The 19,897-nt window shown below is 54.2% G+C and overlaps 1 protein-coding gene across 1 annotated transcript in view; it reads right to left on the bottom strand.

The window, feature by feature from the left end:
* Positions 1–4,353: 4,353 nt before the first annotated feature.
* The window catches only part of SH3TC1 (SH3 domain and tetratricopeptide repeats 1), a 35,622-nt gene continuing 20,078 nt past the window's right edge, over positions 4,354–19,897 (bottom strand). Inside the window, exons 11-18 of the mRNA XM_012810987.2 lie at positions 18,445–18,486; positions 14,873–16,558; positions 11,702–11,882; positions 10,428–10,578; positions 9,267–9,389; positions 8,509–8,659; positions 7,197–7,393; positions 4,354–4,747 (exon numbers count right to left, since the gene is read on the bottom strand). Coding sequence (XP_012666441.1) covers positions 4,490–4,747; positions 7,197–7,393; positions 8,509–8,659; positions 9,267–9,389; positions 10,428–10,578; positions 11,702–11,882; positions 14,873–16,558; positions 18,445–18,486 — 2,789 coding nt within the window. The 3' untranslated portion in view covers positions 4,354–4,489. The remainder of the gene's footprint in view (positions 4,748–7,196; positions 7,394–8,508; positions 8,660–9,266; positions 9,390–10,427; positions 10,579–11,701; positions 11,883–14,872; positions 16,559–18,444; positions 18,487–19,897) is intronic.

The raw sequence follows: 19,897 nt of genomic DNA, 5'->3' as shown, positions 1-19,897 counted from the left end.
TTTTGGCGGGTCCGGGCTGGGGATTCGAACCCGCCACCTTAGGTGTACGTGGCTGGCGCCTTAGCTGGTTGAGCTATAGGCGCCGAGCCAAGAATATATTTTCAATGTGGCATTTGTATAACTTCTCACCTGGAAATTTTTTGGTGTAGCTCATTTTGCTTAGACCTCAAAAGATGTTTTGGTTTGAAGTCCTAGGGACTTCAGAGACTGTAAGGACCAGACTTGTTACAAACAAACAAATATATGAAAAAATAATACCAGAGATGCAAGGCTATAACGGAGAGATTTTTCTGAGCAGAGAGACCTTTTGCAGTTAAGGGAAGAGAGGAGAGGGGCAGACTTTTGGGGTAGAGACAATATGGAAACTGCGGGTGCCAGAGTAGACACCAAGGGAAGGAGCTGTCATCACCGGTAAACCCTCCCCGAGTGGAAGGGGCAGGAAAGGATCAGTGTCTGGGGCCAAAGAGGACTCATCAGATTCAGTGAGGCAGTGTAGGTAAGCAATGTAAGGAAACGACACCAGGCTTCTCTTCAGCAGTCTGTAATCTAAACAGGGCTGCTTTAAGGGTCACAGCTGCTACATTACGGGCCCACATGGGGAGAGAAAACCCCTAGTAGACATATCATACACCATCAAGAAGAGACATCATTGTTTCCTTTTTCTTTCTTTCTTTCTTTCTTTTTTTTTTTTTTTGGAGACAGAGTCTTACTCTGTCACCTTGACTAGAGTGCTGTGGTGTCAGCGTAGGTCACAGCAACCTCAAACTGTTGGGCTTAAATGATTTCGACCTCAGCCTCCTGAGTAGCTACAACTACAGGCACTGCCAAAATGCTGGGCTGGTTTTCTCTTTTTAGTAGAGACGAGGTCTTGCTCTTGCTCTTGCTCAGACTGGTCTCAAACTCCTGAGCTCGAGCAATCCACCCTTCTTGGCCTCCCAGAGTCTGAGATTACAGGCGGTGAGCCACCACACCTGGCCCAACATCATTGTTTTCCAAACTAGAAAGGAACTAATGGGAATTGTGGTGAAAAGTTACAACATAGATGGAGGAAAAAATCATAAAACGTTTCTTGGAGGAAGTAATCAGAGGTGTGATTCAAAAGAAAAGGCATTACTAATACGATTTCAATTGTGCTCATTAGCCGCAGCCTCATTAGCAGTAACGTTAGCTAAGGAGAAGGCTGCTCCCGAAGTCAGGATGGGTTTGGCTGTGCAGTTTCAGTTCAGTACATTGCTCTGTAAAATTGAGGTGAGATTTTAAAATGTGGGAAAGGGAAGAGGGAGTTTAACATAGAGCAGTGGGGCCTGGGTGGAGGGACACTGTACTAGAGGACCAAGCTGGATTTGAGAGCTTGGGGCAGAATACCCAAAAAGGAATATGAGGAGAAAGAATTATTAGAACTTTTCTTTTTGCAGTTTTTGGCCGGGGCTGGGTTTGAACTCACCAAGTCCCATATGTGGGGCCGGCATCCTACTCATTTGAGCCACAGATGCTGCCCAGAATTAGAACTTTTTCATGTTGTTTGCCAGGCGTGTGCCATGCCCTTGTCTTCATCATACAGGCTTCTCTGCCCTGTAATGATTTTTAGTAATGATTTGGGGGCAGGCTGCCACTGAGTGTAATTCTGGTTGTGTATGGGTCACATGACACTGTGTGTGTGTGTGTGTGTGTAAGCTGTAGTTGGAGACAGTGTAGATCTCCAGGGTGCAAATCCCTGGACACATTAGACTTTCAAAGATGATACGGGGTTTAAAGGGAGTGAGAGATGAGTACGAGCAGAAGGTCACAGTCCAGCTGGGGAGGCAGATGCTTCACCAGGTGATTCAACTGACCAGTGTCAAGAGTGCTGGGAAGGAGGACCACGCAAGGCTGAGGGGAGGTAAAGGGGGCAATGAGAAATCATTTATCGTATTCCCTGATTTTAAATTGATTAAAATGTTGATAGAACACATGAACATGAATTTGATTACTTTTATTTAAAAGTATTAATAAGGCTCATGCCTACAATCCTGGTACTCTGGGAGGCCAAGGCAGATGGATCACTTGAACTCAGGAGTTTCAGACCAAGCAAGAGTGAGACCCTGTCTCTACTAAAAAACTAGCCAGGTGTTGTGGTGGCCCTGTAGTCTCAGCTACTTGGTGGCTGAGACAAGTGGATCACTTGAACCCAAGAGTTTGAGATTGCTGGGAGCTGTGATGCCACAACACTTTAGCTAGGGTGACAGAGTGAGACTCTATCTCAAAAAAAATAAAAATAATAAAGTTTAAAAGTATCAATAAATTCCCATTTGTAATTGACTTTTGTAATTTGTCTTTGTAATTGAAATTGTTTTCAAATTTACAATTGGAAGCAGCACACAAAGGGTGGTCTTCTTTACTTTCATCTGTACCTGGAGGAGAAGTGTAGAAGGTAGGGTAACGGTTAGGGTCCTGCGGCCATTCTTGCAGAACTAGAAGACCAGACACTACCAAGAGGCTTCCATTACCTCTGAGCAGAAAGGCTGCGTTTAAAAAGGACTGAAATGATAACTGAAGCTTGGGGGCTCTGAGAATGGGAGGCCTTGGGACAGAAGGGTCAAGGCAGAACTGTCCTTCAAAACAGCAGTCTCAGGCCCTTGGCTTGAGCTTCTAAGCCCCCTGGACTTGGAACTTAGAATGGACTTGTGAGTTTTGTAGGGATGAGCAAGTTTTATCTGTCCAGGCCTGTGTGATGTAGGACCATGCCTCAAGGTGCCATTTTAAGGAATGATGGGTATGACTGTATGTCGCATGGGTTTGCTGTGTAGGAAGCACTTTACACTTTTGCTCATGGTATCTTTCCACACTCAGCCAAAGCATTTCTTAATGGGAAGCCTGAGGTTCACTGTGGGTCAGGTACTGTGTGGCCCTCTACTGTACCCACAGTCACAGCTGAAGTATTGCAGAGCCTGAGTATTGTTGCTTAGTGATGAGTTGGGGATAAGTTGAGTTATATATTTTCTAGATCCACAGCAGTAAGCCCCAACATGGAAGTAAGAATTCTAGCTCATCAGGTTGTTCCACACTGTGCCATGTGCACTGAGTGTGCATGTCTCTGGGAGGGGACAGAAAGGCATGTGTGCCAAGTCAGCCATCACGGTAATCTGACTGCAGCCATAAACTCTGAGCTTTCCACACACATCTTCCGCAGTTACATTATCAATAAATTCCTATTTGTAATTGACTTTTGTAATTTGTCAGTGCCGGGGGTCTCAACTACCCTCCTCCAGACATTGGGATGGAATGCCCTGGCCAGAACAGAACATCCATGGTGATTCAGGGATGATTTTTTTAGGGTATAGCCATGGACTTCACCCAAAAAGACTGGGTACAGGCTGGAGGTCAGCAGAGCACTGGAGTGCACCAGTCTAGGCAAGGGCAGACCCTCATGCAGGCCCATGCACAGGACGGAGTTTGTGGGAGGAGGGGACCCCCCATAGGTGCTTAAGGCCCGTCTTTGGGCAGTGATGGCCCAGCCCCAGGTTGCTGCCTGACCTCTTGCATAGGTCAGGGCAGGGCCACATGGCCATGGGTATGTTGGCTGGCTAAAGGCCAAGTCCCTCAGTTTCGACCTTCTGTAGCCTGGGAATCCAGGTTAGGGTTAGGGTTGGCTTGGGGGACCCAGACAAGGCCCTTAAATGCACTGCAGCAGCATCCACATAGGTGGGGACTGCACCTCACTTCCTACAAGGCCGAACAGCAACTAGAGTTGGGACTGGTCAGGCTTGGTCCAGCCACATCTGGGAGTAGAGGACATTCCACAGGAGCACCTGGGTTCCCTCCCTGGCCTGAAGCTTCTCCTGACACGGACAAGGGGCAGAGACATAAAGGAGCTGCCCTGAGTCCTGCTGGGGGGCACATCCCTCCCCAGCAGCAGGCTGGCACAGTGGTGTGGTGGTCAGCATGTGGAGTGCTGAGGCTTACCCCCTACCTTCTCTGTGACCGTGGGCAAGGCACATAACTTCTCTTGTGTTTCATTTCCCCAACAGCCAACAGTGGCAATAGTAGTCCCAACTTCTCACAGGGTGGTCTGAGGACCAGAGGCAAAGGGTAGTACCAGACCCACAGTGAGAGCTGGGGGAAGGGGTGCTGCCATTCCAGAACCCTGCCCCAGGAATCCCACCACCCTTTCTCCAACAGCCACGAAAACTGAGGCTCAAGGTGAAGTGGCTCACCCAAAGCTACACTGAATACCTGGCTGCCCAGGTCTGCTGGACTCACCATCCTTCTGATACCCACAGTCGGGGCACAGCAGTAGGATGGCCCCTGGGAAAAGGCCAGGTCCCCTAATGCTCCCTGGGAAGGAGACCAGGGAAGGATGTTTGGTGACTTCAGTAAGTTACTGAAAAAAACATTTATTGTTATTTGACCCCTGCTTTTGTGCCTCCATTTCTCAAAAAATGAGGTGTCCAGAGTTTTTAGGGGCGTCAAGGGACCCCCTTGCACAAATCCCACTGCCCGGAAACCATCTTTAGGGTGGGTGACTGGGTGCCAGCCAGGGGGCGCGCCCACAGAACCGCGGGGGAGCCAGGCTGACCCTGCGGATGTTGAGCTCAGAGGCAAAGGTCCGCGCCTTCTGGTAAAAGAAGAGGGACTTCTCACGGTCCAGGAGGAAGTTGTGGTAGATGGTGGCCAGTCGCGTGTAGATCTTCAGCTGGGCCTTCTTGTTGCCCAGGTCCACAGCCGCCGCCAATGCCAGCTGGTAGTACCCAGCGGCGTCAAAGGGGTCCTGTGGTGAGAAGAGCATCAGCCTGGGTTCTGTATCTAACTCCACCCACTGGGGGGCATGAGAGGCACAGAGCCTGTGACCCCAGAGGCTCTTCCTGTCCCAGGTTACTTCATCTCCACCCACACCAGTTTGCCCACCAGCCTGGGACACTGCTAGGTGGTCCACAGCTGCGCTTCAGGCAGGCAGTCCCCAGGAGGTGCCACGGAGCTCCAGGTGGGCCTGGAATCACAGCATCTGGCCAGCCCCTGGGTCTTCCCCACATTCTGGATCCCACTGGAGGTTCCCTATCCCTCTATCCGAGGCCACCTGGTCTCCATGCAGTCCTCACTGCAGGTACTGTCTGCTTGCCCTTGGGGTGAGATTGGGTCTGACCCACTTGTGCTCCCTGCAGAGTTCTCCCAGCCACAGCCCCCTCTGGCTGTGCCCACTCTGACACCACCCTTCCATAGACCAACACTGGTGCAAAGCACCTCACATGTGTCAAATCTGGGAATCTTCCCTGAAACTTGGACCATTTGTGACTCCCCTGGACATCCACTGCCATTTCATTTCTATGCCTCAAACCTACCAGCCCCAGGTTAGGGAAGGCCCACCCCCAACTCTTACCTCCTACCCAACCAGGCCCTGCCTCCACATTGAAGTCTCCTAAGGGACCTCTCTAATCCCCATAGCTGGCCCACCCTCCCCTCCTTACTGTTTGAAGAGGGCTCCCTAAGGAAAATGACAAAAGCTGAATACACCAGCCCTTTTCCCCCAATAAGAGCAGGGGCTCAAGGAGAAAGAAAGTCAGTCAGCCTGCAGCAGGACAGTGAACTCCCCTGGTCCCTACCAAGTACCGGACTCTGTGCCAGGACTTATGGCTAAGTCTGCTACATCCCTGCTCCCAGTCTTGGGGACCTGGAAGTGAACAGTGACCACACAGGGTGGCCTGTGGGAGCCTTGGGGGGCCTTGCCTCCACCAGGGAGCTTATGGGAAGGCTTCCTGGAGGAGGAGGCATTCCAGCTGAACAGGAAGGAGACAGCCAAAGTGTGCGCTGTTGTGTGTGTGCATATGTGTGCAGCAGCTAGTGAGTGGCAGGCCCAGGTGGGCTCACCCCAAACCTGTCCTATACCAAGCCTTGCTCTGTTCACTCTGGTACACATGTGGCCTGAAGGTGGCCCCACTTTAGCCCACAGCACCCACCTCCCAGGCATTATTCTAGCCCCTATCTTGCCTCTCTCTCTTCCCTACTCCTCTCTATGCAGGGCCCCCTGGGCCACAGGAGGGTCCACTCGCTCAGGGCATGAGAAGGGTGTGAAGTTGGAAAGACAGTGGGGCCCAAGACACAGTGAGATGACAGTGGTTTTGGTGAGACTGCGGGTGGGACCTACCCTGGGGAGGAAGGAAGGAGCTCTCTGCCCCTTGAGCTCAGCCTCACCTGACCTCTGGACTTTAGCCTCTCACCAGCACCATGGCCCTTTCCTCCTGGGTGGGTATAACCACAGAGAGATAAAGGCTTTTTCTTACAGATAAAGGCCCTGTGCCCTGGATCCTAGGCAAACAAGTGAGCAGGGTGTCTCTGGGCAGCTTGACGTCTGGCACTGAAGGGCACCATTTGGCCCAGATTTAGCCACTGGCCAGAAGGACCACTTCTGACCACCAGGTGTCACCAACACTTGACTGAGGCCTCAGGGCAGCCCAGGAAGGGGTGGGGGCAGCCCCGGTTTAGCCCCTGATAGCTAAGCTCCTGGACTAGATGCCCCCTGCTCCTCAGCCAACACAGAACAAGGACACATTGCTGGGATGGGGGGTGGGGAGGGAGCCCTGGCCTGGGTTGGGGGACCCATGGAGCAGTACTCCTGGATCCTCAATTGCAGGTGTTCAGCTTGCCACCCCTCGCAGGGCAGTAGGCTGATGGAAAAGAAGTCCCAGCTGGCATCCCTTGCACAGACTTGGGAGGGCACTCCCCCTGCAGCCCAAGTGGGATAGTGATAAACAGCTCCGCCCTGCCTGGGCAATGGGAAGATGGAAAGAGTCTCAGGATTCCAGGAAGGAATTGCTCAGCTCAGACTGGTATCCTGGGCCGGCTTCCTGGAGGAGATGCCAGGGTTTGGGTTGGATCTTGCAACATGGGTCAAGGTGGGGATAATGCTGATCCCTCAAATGTCCCCCCCACCTCCCATTTTGTTAACTCCTACTTGACTGTCAGGACTTAGCTTTGTGTCCTACTCTAGGAGGACCCCCTGATTATAATCCCTTTTCTTCATCCACAGCTGCCATTGTCTCTTTACATGTCAGCCTCCCCCAACTGACCCTGAGGTCCTGAGGGTGGGGCCCAGCCAGGTGGGAGCCCAGATGCTGTCTGCTGACCTCTGGGAGGCCACTGGTCATTGCTAAGGGAGGATCAAACCCAGGCCTCTGGGGTATGGGTGCAGATTCCACTCCAAGTGGAACCCTCTCCCCAGCCACCTTGAGGTCATAGAAGATGATGTCCCCAAGCACCAGGTACACCTTCACGTAGTACAGAGTCTCCTCATCAAACTCCAGCGGTGAGCTGCAGAGTGACAGTGCCTTGAGGTAGAAGTGTTCGGCCAGCTCTCCGTGGCCCAGCCGGTGGTGCAGGGTGGCCAGCCGGTGGTAGGCCACGCGCTCATTCAGCCGGTCTCCTAGGGACACAGGCAGGAGCAGGTGTGAGGCACAGGACATTGGGAACATATACTGGGCACCAGGTAGTTCCTGCCTTGTGCCAAGGCACACTCAGGCTGTCACTGGGCAGCCCCAGCCATCCCCTGCCATCTCTGAGACTCACTTTTTCCACCTGTAAAGTGGGGCTAATAATGCCTGCTCCCACCTGCCTTGAGGTTTGGCAGAGTCATGAGTTTGGACACCTCTGCTATGCCTGCATGCAGCCACCTGCAGTAGCAAGGGCTACTGTTTTTAATGAGGAGACTTCAAAAGCCATGCGGCCTGTGCACTTTAAGTGCCAAGACTACAGCCAACTTGCAAATGTGGCATTTGAGCATTCCTGGGTGCATCAGCAGCAGAACACCCTCCCAACCCTGGGAGCCACTGCACATCTGAGCCCCAGGCCCTGCTCTGGCCTGCAAACGGGCAGCTGGCCCAGGTGGTCTCCAGCATCCTCTCTGTTCCCAGGCAGAGCCTGGGACCTCTCCATTCGACCCGTTCAGGTGCTGCTGCTCACCTCCTGTGCGCCAGCTTGGGGTACGAGGTGCTGCCCGGCCCATCGGGGCTCCCTCTCTCTGGAGGAAGACAGACCACCCCAGTACAGCACAGTTAGGTGCCGGGACAGAAGTAATGCCCAGGACTGAGCGATGTGCATTCTGGAAAGGGGACTGGGATTTCTTCAGCCAGAGAATGGCAGTGGTTGTTGAGGGTGGGGAAGGGACCATCTTGCACAGAGGCACAGGTGGCCTAGCCTGGCATGCTGGGGACCTGTGGGACACCTGCAGTATGTAGAATCGAGGCATATTGGGTGGCCCTTGTGATTAGCAAGGGGAAGAGGAAGCCAAAGAGCTGGGCACAGCCTCGCCACACAGGGAGCTCTGCGGTTCATGGACCCCTGGACTGTGCCCCTGGGGCAAGCAGTGCAGGGAACCAGCTAGTCAGATCTGCTGCTGATCTCCACCCACCTAGACAGGAAACCAGAAAAGCCTGACAGCTGTTTCTGCTCCTGCCCTCCAGACCTGGAGGCAACGGCCCTGGTAGGGCAGAGGCCTGATGGGGTGGGGACCTTGGTGGGGCGGGGGCCTGGGGAGCTTACCCAGGGTGATGCTTAACGCTAGGGCCGTGTGTGCAAACTCCAGACCCTCCTGTGGCGTCTCCAGTGCAGCCAACAGTGCTACCAGCTTGTTGCACAGCCGTAGCTCCGCCTCTTGGTTGCCTGTAGTCACCGCCAGGGGCAGCGCCCGGTCCTGCCACACAGACATGGGGGGATCAGGCCTCCTGCAGCACCCTCCATTCCCAGTGCCCTAGGGCCCCAAACATGTGCTCAGAGCTTCCCATTCCCCAACTACCCTGGGCCCAGACACAGTTCCCTTCCCCAAGAGAAGGGTCAGCTTAGGGGCTGGAGAGTGACCCCCAGCCCATGTGGCTAAACTATCTGGAGACTGAATGAAAGGATGGCAGTCCTCTCCCCTGTCTAGAAATGCCACATTTATCTGTGCCTGGAACTGAGCCACCCGGGAGAAGCCATCCTCCCTAGGGGCACATGCAGACCTAGGTGTCATTCTGGGGCACATGCAGACCTAGGTGTCATTCTGGGTCTCCCACTGACACGTTCCTGTGCCTCTGTGGGCTTCAGTTTCCTACCTATAAGATGTAGACAGGATTTCCCGCCAGGATTGCTTGAGATCACAAGGTGCATGGGTGAGACTACCACTGCGTCTGGACTGGAGTCAAGCCCATGTCAGGTGAAGCCACCAGGAAACTGAGCATGTGCATGTGTGGTCCTGCTCCAGCTGTGCCTCTGCCCTCAGTGTCCACATGGCACCCCCCACATGACTCAGGGCAGCAGCTTACCCGGTAGAAGGACACGGCTTTTTCCCGCTCCCAGGTCCCATTGAAGAAGATGTCTCCAGCTGCCTCGAACAGCTCTAGCCCCAGGTGCGGGTCACCCGTGTATAAGGCTGCATTCTGCGCCACCTGCAAGAAGGCAGAAGCTTTCAAGACCCACATCTGCTGGGGTGGCCATACGCTAAGGTGGGAAGCCCCAGCCAGCCTCCTCTGTTCCCTCACACACATCAGGAAGCCCTGTACACCAAGGGCCTTCCCAACCTTGTGACACAAGGACAGTAACCATATGCACCATGGGTACCATGGTGTGCCCTGTGGCTTAAACCCAGGGCCCAGCAGGAGAGGCTGACCTGCTAGAAAGAGCTCAGTCATGAGCTCCTCCCACCATGCTCCCCCTTCTCAGTCCTCCATACTCTGCTCTGGTGCCACCAGGCCCGCTGCTTTCCCTCTGAGCCCCCAGCTACCTCTGACCCAGCTGTGTCTGCCCATCTCCCACCAGAAGGGTCAGCTCCACAAGGAAGAGGCCCAAGTCTTCAGGCTTCTCTGCCACGTGCAGGCCCTACCACAGCACCTGGCATGCAGTAGGCACACAATAGGCACCTCCTAAGAGAATGACCAGGTGGTCTGGCCCTGACCACGACCCAGCCAGACCCAACTGTTTGCTGTTGCCTGGGGTCTGCTGCCAGGACAGCCCCCTCCTGCAGAGGCACCCACCCCACTCAGTCTCTGTTCACCCTGCCTCCCACCCCCAGGCTACCGGGAGCCCACATTCCTAGCCATGAACTCCTGACTCCAGTTGGTCTGCCCCTGGCTCAGGACACATACACAGCAGGTGCTCAAATACAGAAAGCTCAGTGGCCTCTCAGTTTGTTCCAAATAATGTTTGTCTGGGATAGCATCTAAAACAGGGCATCTATGTAAACACCTTTTTTAAGGAGACATGCCATATGCTACTGAAGTGAACCCTGTGTGCCACCTGAGTGGGGTCATCCTTTGCACATTTACTGAGCTCTTGCTGTGTACCAGCAGGTGCTAGACATCGTGAGAGCCACACCTCTGCCCAGGGAGCTCTGATGGCTGTGGACATTGCTGGCCCTGGGATAGGCTGTGAGGTGGGGGCAGCATACATCAGGTACTCAGCAGTGGCCCCTGCACCCTCCCCTGCACCTGGATGTACAGGTCGACCAGCTCATCTTGCCGCAGGATGTAGTAGATCTTCCCAGCCTGCAGCCAGGCATGCGCCTCCTTCTTCTTCTCCTGGAGGTCGATGAATATCCCCAGACTCCGCTTGGTATAGTCCAGGGCAGATTTGTAGGCCCTAGAACCAGACAAGAGTGTCATAACAGCTCCCAGGCTGGCCAGCCTTAGGGGACCAGCCCAGGCTCTTCCCAGTGGGGTTCTGGTGACAGGTGGACCTGGAATGTTGGGACAGGACAGGCCCTCTGGTGCTGGGCTGCTGAGAGGGCCGGGATAAACACACAGGGCCTGGAAAAGATAAAGGATCTTCTTCAAGGACATAGTGTCCTGCCAGCCATGTGGCCAGGAGGGCATGCTACTTCATCTATCTGCTCTCCCCTCCTCCCCAGCATAGCCTGTGTCTTCTCCAGATGCACCAGGAGTCATTAGCATCAAGTTAGGTCGGAGATTATCCAGGCCAGTGACTCCCAAATGTGCAAATGCATCAGAGGCTTTCCATGTTCAGCTCCCAGAGCTTTTGATCTGACAGATCTGGGGTGGAGCCCAAGAACATGCACTTCCAGCTTGCTCCCCAGCAGTAGGGACACTGCTCTACCAATCTGGGGATCACGTCTGGGGAAGGGTGGCTCTAGCACACAGGCTGTGAAACCAAGGCCAAGATTGGGAGCCATCTCGTGAGTCCTTATGGAGGTCTAGCTCCTTCCCTGCTCTATCAAGGGGGTTTCACTGCAGTGTGGCCGGGGCCATCATCACCCTACCAGGTCAGGACACTCAGCGTGGGCCATGCATGGGACACCAGAACCTGAAACCCTGCCCAGGAAAGCAAGTGGGACAACCATCTCTGCCTTCTGTGGGCAAGGTGACTCCAGGCACACGTGGCCACTGGGATCATGTCTGAGGGCACAGATGAGGACCAGACTACCCAAGCCCAGAGCCAGGCCAGCGTGTGAAGACTCTGGGCAGGAGAGGACAGCTTACAGAAGCCACTGTGGTACAAACAAGGGCCCAGAAATGCACACACTGCTGATTGGGGGATGAGACATTCAACACAGGAAGCTGTGCTGGGGTTGGGGGGAGGAAGGGAGGGCACATTGACATTGACCGTGGAGGGAGGCCCAAGATGGGACTCACAGGTCTTGAGCAATGTCAGGATGACCCCATGCCCGCCCGAGGAGAGGGTCCGCTGGGGCCCCAGCCCAGTTTCCTTGTGCCTCCCAACCCCCTGCCATGGAGGCAGCCCTCACCGCTCAGTGCCCAGAGACAGGTAGAGCTGGCTGAGGGTCTCGAGGAGCTGCCCCTCCAGAACCTTGTTGGCTACCCTGCAGGCCAGCGAGAGCTGGAACTCATGGTAGATGACACACTGGGCCTCGCTGGGCATGACGGTGCTGTAGAAGTGGCACAGCCACTGGACGGCTTGCAGCTGGCCTGCGGGGTGGGACACAAAAGGAAGAGGTCAGCCTCACAGCCTCACAGTGGACATTTGTGGGCTCAGAGGCCCCTTGCCATAGGCCTGTCTCTTCTACTCTCTGTGAGCAGGGTCACTGCAGATGGGGAAACTGAGCCCAGATAGCAGGGTGTCCTGCTTGAGGGCACACAGATAATGGGCACACCAACAAGAGCCTCATGCAGGGCCTGTGGCAGGTGTTCAAGAGACGATACCCAGCCTCCTCACAAGCCCCAGGGCTGGGGGTCCTGGCCATCATACCAGGCCACTTGCTTCTGCTTCACAAAGCCCCTCTGGCCAGGACAGAGGCCGCCTTCACACTGAGCTGATGAGGTTGAGAACACCAGCACCCCCATCGCAGATGGATACCCTGAGAGTCCAAGAACTGCACTGAAATGGGATTCAAATCTGCCTTCTGGCACCCCAAAGCTGACACTCCTTCCACAAGGCCAGGCTCCAAACTCACAGGCTACTGGCCTCTTCTAAAACCAGGGGGTTGTAAGCAGTAGAGTGCTTTTGACTGCCAAAATCACTCCCAGGATCAAGAAAACAGGAGATTAACAACACCACATCACGCCTCCAGCGCCAGCAGAGCACAGTCTTCTCAAATGCCCATAGAAGGCTCCCCAAGGCAGCCCACTGATCAGGCCATAAAACAAGGCCCTGTAAGCAGGAAAGGACTGAAACACCTATGTTCTTTAGCTACATTGGAATGAAACTAGAAATGAACAACAAAAATAAATTTGAGAAATTCGAAAATATGTGAAATTATATTGCACACTCGTAATAACTAATGATTGAAAGAAAATATCATAAAGGAAATGAGAAAATACTTTGAGATGAATCAAAAGTTGTGGGAGGCAGCTAAAGCAGTGCTTAGAGAAAATTCATGACTATAAATGCCTACAATAAAAGAAGAAAGAAAAATGTCAAATCTGAAACCTAAACTTCCAGCAGAGATTAGAAAAAGAAGAGTCAACAAAACCCAAAGCAGAAGGAATAAATAATAATCCTTGGAGTGGAAATATTAAATAGCGATATAGAGAAAAGAAAAACAATAAAGTCAATGAAACCCAAAGTTGGTTCTCTGAAAAGATTAACAGAATTAACAAAGCTTGCACCAGGAAAAGAGAAGACAGAAATTACAAAATTAAGGTGGCGCCCGTAGCTCAGTGGGTAGGGCACTGGCCATGTACACTGAGGGTGGTGGGTTCGAACCTGGCCTGGGCCAGCTAAAACAACAATGACAACTGCAACAGCAACAACAAAATAGCCAGGCATTGTGGCGGGCACCTGTAGTCCCAGCTACTTGGGAGGCTGAGGGAAGAGAATCTCTTGAACCCGAGTTGGAGGTTGCTATGATGCCAAGGCACTCTACCGAGGGTGACATAGTGAGACTCTGTCTCAAAAACAAAAAAAGAAAGTAATTACTAAAATTAAAATTGAAAGAGGGAACATTATTGCCCACTTCACAGTAACAGGTTTATAAGAGAATACCACGAACAGCTGTATACCAACAAATCACATAACCTGGACAAAATGGCGAATTCCTAGAAAAACACAAACTGCCAGAGACTGCGAAATGACTTGGGTAGGCACCTGCTAGCTCTAGGGTATCTGCCCAGCCCTCAGTCACCTCGGTTGTTCAACATGAGAGAGAGGGCAACGTGGTCCCCTGGACCCCCTGCCTGGCATTTCCAAGTCTCCTGGGGAAGGACCTGCTAGGAGAAGGTGCTATTACAGCCCGAGGCCACAGGGGATGTGTGAGACTTGGCCCCTACTAAAGATTCCAACGGACCCCTTGCATCCAGAGGCCGCCCCTCTTTCAGGGCCCCACCTAGTGGGAGAAAAGCTCTGGATTTGGACTCTCCCTCTTCTCCTTGGGCAGACACAGTATGTCCAAGGTTCCTTTATGTGGTCACTTCCTAAAGCTCTGTCGCTTCAAGGGCCTGAGTGTGTGACAGGCCTGGCTTAGGAATGGGAAGCTTTGGTGCATCCCCGGGGACTTGGAGCCAGGTGACAGGTGTCATCTCTGAGTAGTCTTACTTAGCCATCCTGGGAGGACGGACAAAGTGCCACAGGGCAGGGGGGTTCAAACTCCCAACCCCTCAACCCCTTCCTCCTTCTGTCCCTGGTGGCCTAGACTGTTATCCATTCACTACACACAGCCAGGGTGATGGCACTGTAGCACTCAGTGGCTCCCCAGTGCCCTCAGAGACTCCTGAACCAACTGAGGTTATCCCCATCCAGCCCCTGACCCCACTCCCAGCTCTGCCCCTCCCTGCATGGCCTGCTCACTCCCCCTGGGCCTTTGCAGCCCCTCACCTCTCACCCCATGCTGGGCATCATCCTTCCACCCCAGACTAAAGAGACATCCCTAAGCCACAAGTTGGGGCTTGGCTATCATGCCGATCACCCACTTCTGTGGCTTTTCTGGTCTGGATGTCAGTTTCCCACTCTTGCACCCCTCCCCAGTCTCATTTGTGGGGGACCCTAGCATGCTTCCTGCACAAGAGTTTTTGCATGAACTTGAACTGCTCTGTGGCCTGGGGTGCCCACCCACCTCCATGTGCCCTGTGAAGTGGGGATGTGTCAGGGTGCAGGACTTTTGGAGATCCCAAGGAGAGAACATGAATTCAAGGCCCTGCTCACAAAAGGCCTGGGGCTCCTCTCAATGAGGAGAGCCAATAGCGCCAGGGTATGTGTAGGTGACCTACAGGCCCCAGTGGACTGGACCTCCTTCGGTGCTCAAACCAGAACCATTCCAGCAAATAAGAATGTGCTGGTTCCCTGTGTGTGGCTGGTCCTGCGTGGGGCAGCCTTTCTCGGGGAGTGCCAACATCTGCTGTTAGTCACTACTCAGCATCCACCATGGAGGAGAAACCACTGCTCAGCTCTGAGTCACAAGCCCCGGGTGAGCCCTGACATAGAACCCAGGGAGGGATAGAGGAGGGAACTGAGTAGCACCTACTCTCCAGGTGGTCCGTGTCCACAGCGACCAGGAAGGCCCACTCGTAGTAGCACTTGCCCTGCTGGGGAAGGGCCTGGCGAGTACAGAGGTGGCCCAGCTGCAGGAGCACCTGGGTGAAGTCCCGGCCACACTCCCTGCTGGGCAGCCGTGAGAAGAGCTGGGCAGCCTCTAGGAGGTAGTGCTGGGCAAGCCTACTGGCCCTCACGTGCAGACACAGCGCCCCAAAGTTGGCCAGCACCACTGCCTGGTTCTGTAGCTGGCCCAGGCCCCTGGCCAGGTGCAGGGCACGGTAGTAGCCCTCAGCTGCCTGCCGGGTCCTGCCTGTCCTCCTCAAGGCCACGGCTGCCATGTTGGTGATCACACCTTCCTGGCCCTCACTGGCCACTTCTGCATCCAGGATGGACTCTAGGATGTCCAGGGCCACTTGGCTCTGCCCATAAAGCACATACAGCCAAGCGAGGGCCACCAGGTGGTCCACAGCAAGGTGGACTCCAGCCACAGCATCAGCTTCCACCGCCTGCATCATAAAGGTGATGGCTGGCCTGTGCTGCCCGTGGTAGCTGTGCAACTGGGCCAGGCTGGCGTAGAGGGGGCCACGCAGGGCACACACTGTGCTCAAGGATGGGGACGCCAACGCCTGCCTGAGGTAGTGGGCAGTCTGGGAGGGGAGACTGTGGGCTGCCTGCCTCTGGCTGTGGAGCCGGGGAGCATTCCAGAGCACCAGGTCCACGCTCCTCAGTGAGCTGGCCAGGGAGCCCCGTGTCTGCAGTGAGGCCACCTTGATACAGCTAAGGGCCAGGTGGGGCAGGCACTTCCGGCTATAGATGTCTGCCAGGAGCAGGTAACAGTCTGAGGGCCACAAGGCTTCCTGGGTCCCCAGGTCCCTATGCAGAAGCAGCAGCCTCTCCAGGAAGGGCAGGGCCTCCTCGGGCTGCTTGAGGTGGATGTGGTGCCTGGCCAGCAGGAAGCAGGCCCGAGCCTCGGCCTGGAGACTCTGGCCACCCACAGCCCGCCGCAGCGCGTACCTCAGGAGCTCAGCCTCTGCCTCGGAGCCACAGATGTGGCCGGGTGTCCCCAGGAGCAGGGCTGCAGCTTTGGGCATCGCCTGCGCACACTTCTCCCTGTTCTTCTGCTTTAGGTAAATGGTGGCCAGATTGGCATACACGGCCACCACCAGGGAGAGGTCCCTGAAGTTTCCCCCCAAAGCTCCCAGGGCTTCCTCGAAGTACACCCGGGCCTGGGACAGCTTGAGCCTTCTGGCGCACAGCCGGCCCAAAAGGAAGCAGAGTCTTGCCAGGGCCATAGGCAAGCCGGCTTTCTTGGCTGCCCCCCGGGCCTGTGCCAGGCACCCAGCCAGCTCTTCCTCGTCGGTGAAGCTGGAGAACACACTACTAAGCCATGACAGTGTGGCGTCATACAGGCCACGGAAGCAGGCCTGGTAACCGGGGGCGTTCAGGGCCTGCAGCAGTGGGCCCAGGGCCTCGGTGTTGGTCCAGTCATCCTCGGTGTCCAGGTGGAAAGATGGTTCCTTGGTGTCCAGTGAACTCACTTCACTGGATGCCACATGGAGACCCCAGGACACTAGCTCCTCAGGGCAGCTTGGGCAGGTCTTGCATTGTCCTAGAACATTCTTCACCTTTTGCAGAGTCTCATGTGGGTCTGGGTCCAGGCAAGGTGGAGGCATTTCTGCAAGTCAGACAAAACACCCAGACAGATGGATGAGAGCCTGGACGTGGGTCCTGGTTCCCTGGGGGCAGGGCCTCTCAGGCTAGAGGTGGGCATTTAAGAGTTACATGACCTGCCACGCCCAGGGTCTAGATAACACAATGGGACTCAGTAATTATGATCACAGGGAGAACAGATCTGTCTGGCCAGCTCGCTTACCAAATAACCTACCTTTTCCCATTCTTTGCCTCTCTGACAGCATGGTTTAGGAGATAGCCCAGCAGGCACATGGAGATCCCTTTCCCTTTTATAAAGAATCAAAGCCACCTAACCAGACCCATCCACACTTAGTGCTATGACTGCAAATGTGTGACTGCAAATAATATACTTTGTCAGTATATTATTAGGCCTCTGATCAGCAGCAGAAATCCATGAAATCAGCCCCTCAGAGCCATTGATAAGCATTAGCTCCAAAGTGCCACAGTAGCCAAGGGCACAGTGCTGTGGCCAACCGCGCAGCTCCACCATGGAGCAACAGGAAGATTGGGACAAGCACAGAGTGCCACCTTCACCTTGGGAGGATTGATAATCTGAGGCCCATGGTCCCTAAAGTGTTAACAAAAGGACGCGGCTGCCCACAGTGCCCGCTGGCGCAACTGCCAGCTTTGGGTGGATGCCGTGTCTCAGAAGGTGAGCAAACAAGCTATGTTTCCTGTTGGAAAAACATGGGATTAAAAGGGGATTTATTGGAAAGGAAAGAATCAGAATTTAAACAGACTCTTCTGTTTCCAGTTCACATTTTTTTTTTTTTTTTTTTGAGACAGAGCCTCAAGCTGTCCCCCTGGGTAGAGTGCCCTGGCATTACAGCTCACAGCAATCTCCAACTCCTGGGCTCAAGCGAGTCTCCTGCCTCCGCCTCCCAAGTAGCTGGGACCACAGGCGCCCGCCACAACGCCTGGCTATTTTTTGGTTGCAGCCGTCATTGTTGTTTGGCGGGTCCGGGCTGGGGATTCGAACCCGCCACCTTAGGTGTACATGGCTGGCGCCTTAGCCGGTTGAGCTATAGGCGCCGAGCCTCCAGTTCACATTTTAAAAATATTTTCAAACAGTCTCCTTGTTAGTTAGCAGACTCATAACTCTTTATAAGTCTCGGAATAAGAAAAAAATTAAATATGGTTTAGGAGCAAATGTCCTCCTGACTGTGTCCCATTTCTCACAGAGGCAGTGGCCCCCCAGGACAGGCTTCCAGAATCATCTCAGCCTCCCAGCTTTGGGGATCCATCCTGGGAAGGCACCCTCACCCTCCCCTCAGGGCTCTCCCTTGTCCCAGAGTGACCCTTGGAGCTTGTACTTGAGGGATCCCATCCCCAGGGAATTTCAAAGGCCCCTTGGTGTCCACCCCACCAGGTTCACTCCTGTGGACCATGTGTAGGGGAAGAGCAGAGCTATGGGGGGGAGAAGGGGAGGGTCTCTCCCCAGGAAGGAGTGGACCTCTGAGGGACCTGAGTTAGGGAAGGATGTCCTCTCCACCCTGAGGCGCTGAATTCATCTAATCCCTGTGGGCAGGGTGGCCGTGCCTCTCTGAGTCACAGCCAGGGCAAATGCCAACTCTTCTAGGTCACCGGAAAGGAACCCATAGCCATGCATGGGTCAGCAGAGGAGGAAGCACTCTAGCTCAGTTGGGGAACCAGGCAGAGGCTGGCATGGTCACTGGAAGATATGTGGCCCCCAAGGCCTCCACTGCCACTGCAGAGGAAGTATCGGCCCACCTCAGGCAGCCTCCCCTAGACCCCCAGCCTGAACCCATAGAGAGTGAAGGCCATACCCAATTCTGCCAGCCCTGCCCTGCTATTACCTCCAAGGCCCACCGTGACCAGCGGAGCCCCAGCCACTCAGGCAGGACCTACCTTGTCTTTCTGGCTTCTCAAGCTCAGTTTCTTCTAATCTGTCTGCAAAAGGAGATTAGAGAGGCCATCACCACCTCCAGCCAGCGTCCTCTGGGTCCTGGGCCATGTCCAGTTGGATGCTGGCACCAGCACAGGAACATTCCTGACACTAGGATTCCCAAGGAAGAGGCAAGGCTCAAGGGGCCCCCCAGTCAGGGGGCCATAGAATCTCCATTTTCTAAGCCAGGACATAGCTGTCTATCCCCACCCCACCTAGATCCCCTATTGTATGGGGACAGGGGATACACTCTCCCCCCTCACCAAGGGGCACCCCAGGGCTTCCATAAGCTCAATCAGGGAGCAGGGCCCAAGAAACGGCTCAGCTCCGAGTCTGACAGACCTCGGATCAACACTGTCCCACCTCAGACCTCCACCCTCCTCTCCCCAGAGTAGGCATCTCACCAGCCTCAAAGCACGCTGATGCTAACTGATGGGTGACCATAGAAATCAAATGAGAAAAAGAGCTATAAAAAGAAGCATGAGGCATAAATTGCCATGAACTATGATAACAGATATGGAATACCTCCTGGGATCCCCCCGGGATACCACCAGAATCAGGCACACAGAGTCCCCAGGACACCCTCTCCATGCTGCCTCTCAATCCTGCTTCCTAAAAAAGCAGGAAATGAGAATCATGGTTTGAGCCTTGATATGTCAAGGTCAAGTTCACACTTGTCCATTTAGGAAGAGAAATTGTTTCACTGGGTCTAAAATGTTCGATTCTATTACTGGTGGGAGAAAAATGTCTTGCAATGAGTGTCATTGAGAAGGCAGGAAAAAAGTGTGTGTAGAAGTCTATGTTTCTCATCTGTGTGTACATGCATGTATGGATGTGTGTACACACCTATGCATACCTGGGTAGGCATGTGGGTGGGTGGGTCTGTCTACATGTGTCTGTTACATGTATCAGTGAGTGTGCATGTGTGTACATATATACACACAGGTGAGTGTGTGTGCATATGCGTCTCTGCGTGTGTATATGCACACAGGCGGGTGTGTGTGCACGTACGTCTCTGCGTGTGTTTATATGCACACAGACGGGGTTGTGTGCACGTGCGTCTCTGCGTGTGTATATGCACACAGGCGACTGTGTGTGCACGTTTGTCTCTGCGTGTGTGTATACACACAGGCAGGTGTGTGTGCACATGCGCCTCTGCACGTGTGTATATGCACACAGGCGGGTGTGTGTGCACATGTGTCTCTGCACGTGTGTATATGCACACAGGCAGGTGTGTGTGCACATATGTCTCTGCACGTGTGTATATGCACACAGGCGTGTGCGTGTGCGTGTACGTCTCTGCGTGTGTTTATATGCACATAGGTGGGGTTGTGTGCACGTGCGTCTGTGCGTGTGTATATGCACACAGGCAGGTGTGTGTGCACGTGCGTCTCTGCATGTGTGTATACACACAGG

The sequence above is a fragment of the Otolemur garnettii genome, unplaced genomic scaffold, assembly GCF_000181295.1.
Source record: "Otolemur garnettii isolate 467f Iridium unplaced genomic scaffold, OtoGar3 scaffold00146, whole genome shotgun sequence".
Taxonomy (NCBI): Eukaryota; Metazoa; Chordata; class Mammalia; order Primates; family Galagidae; genus Otolemur; species Otolemur garnettii.
This window is presented reverse-complemented; position numbering and strand designations above follow the sequence as displayed.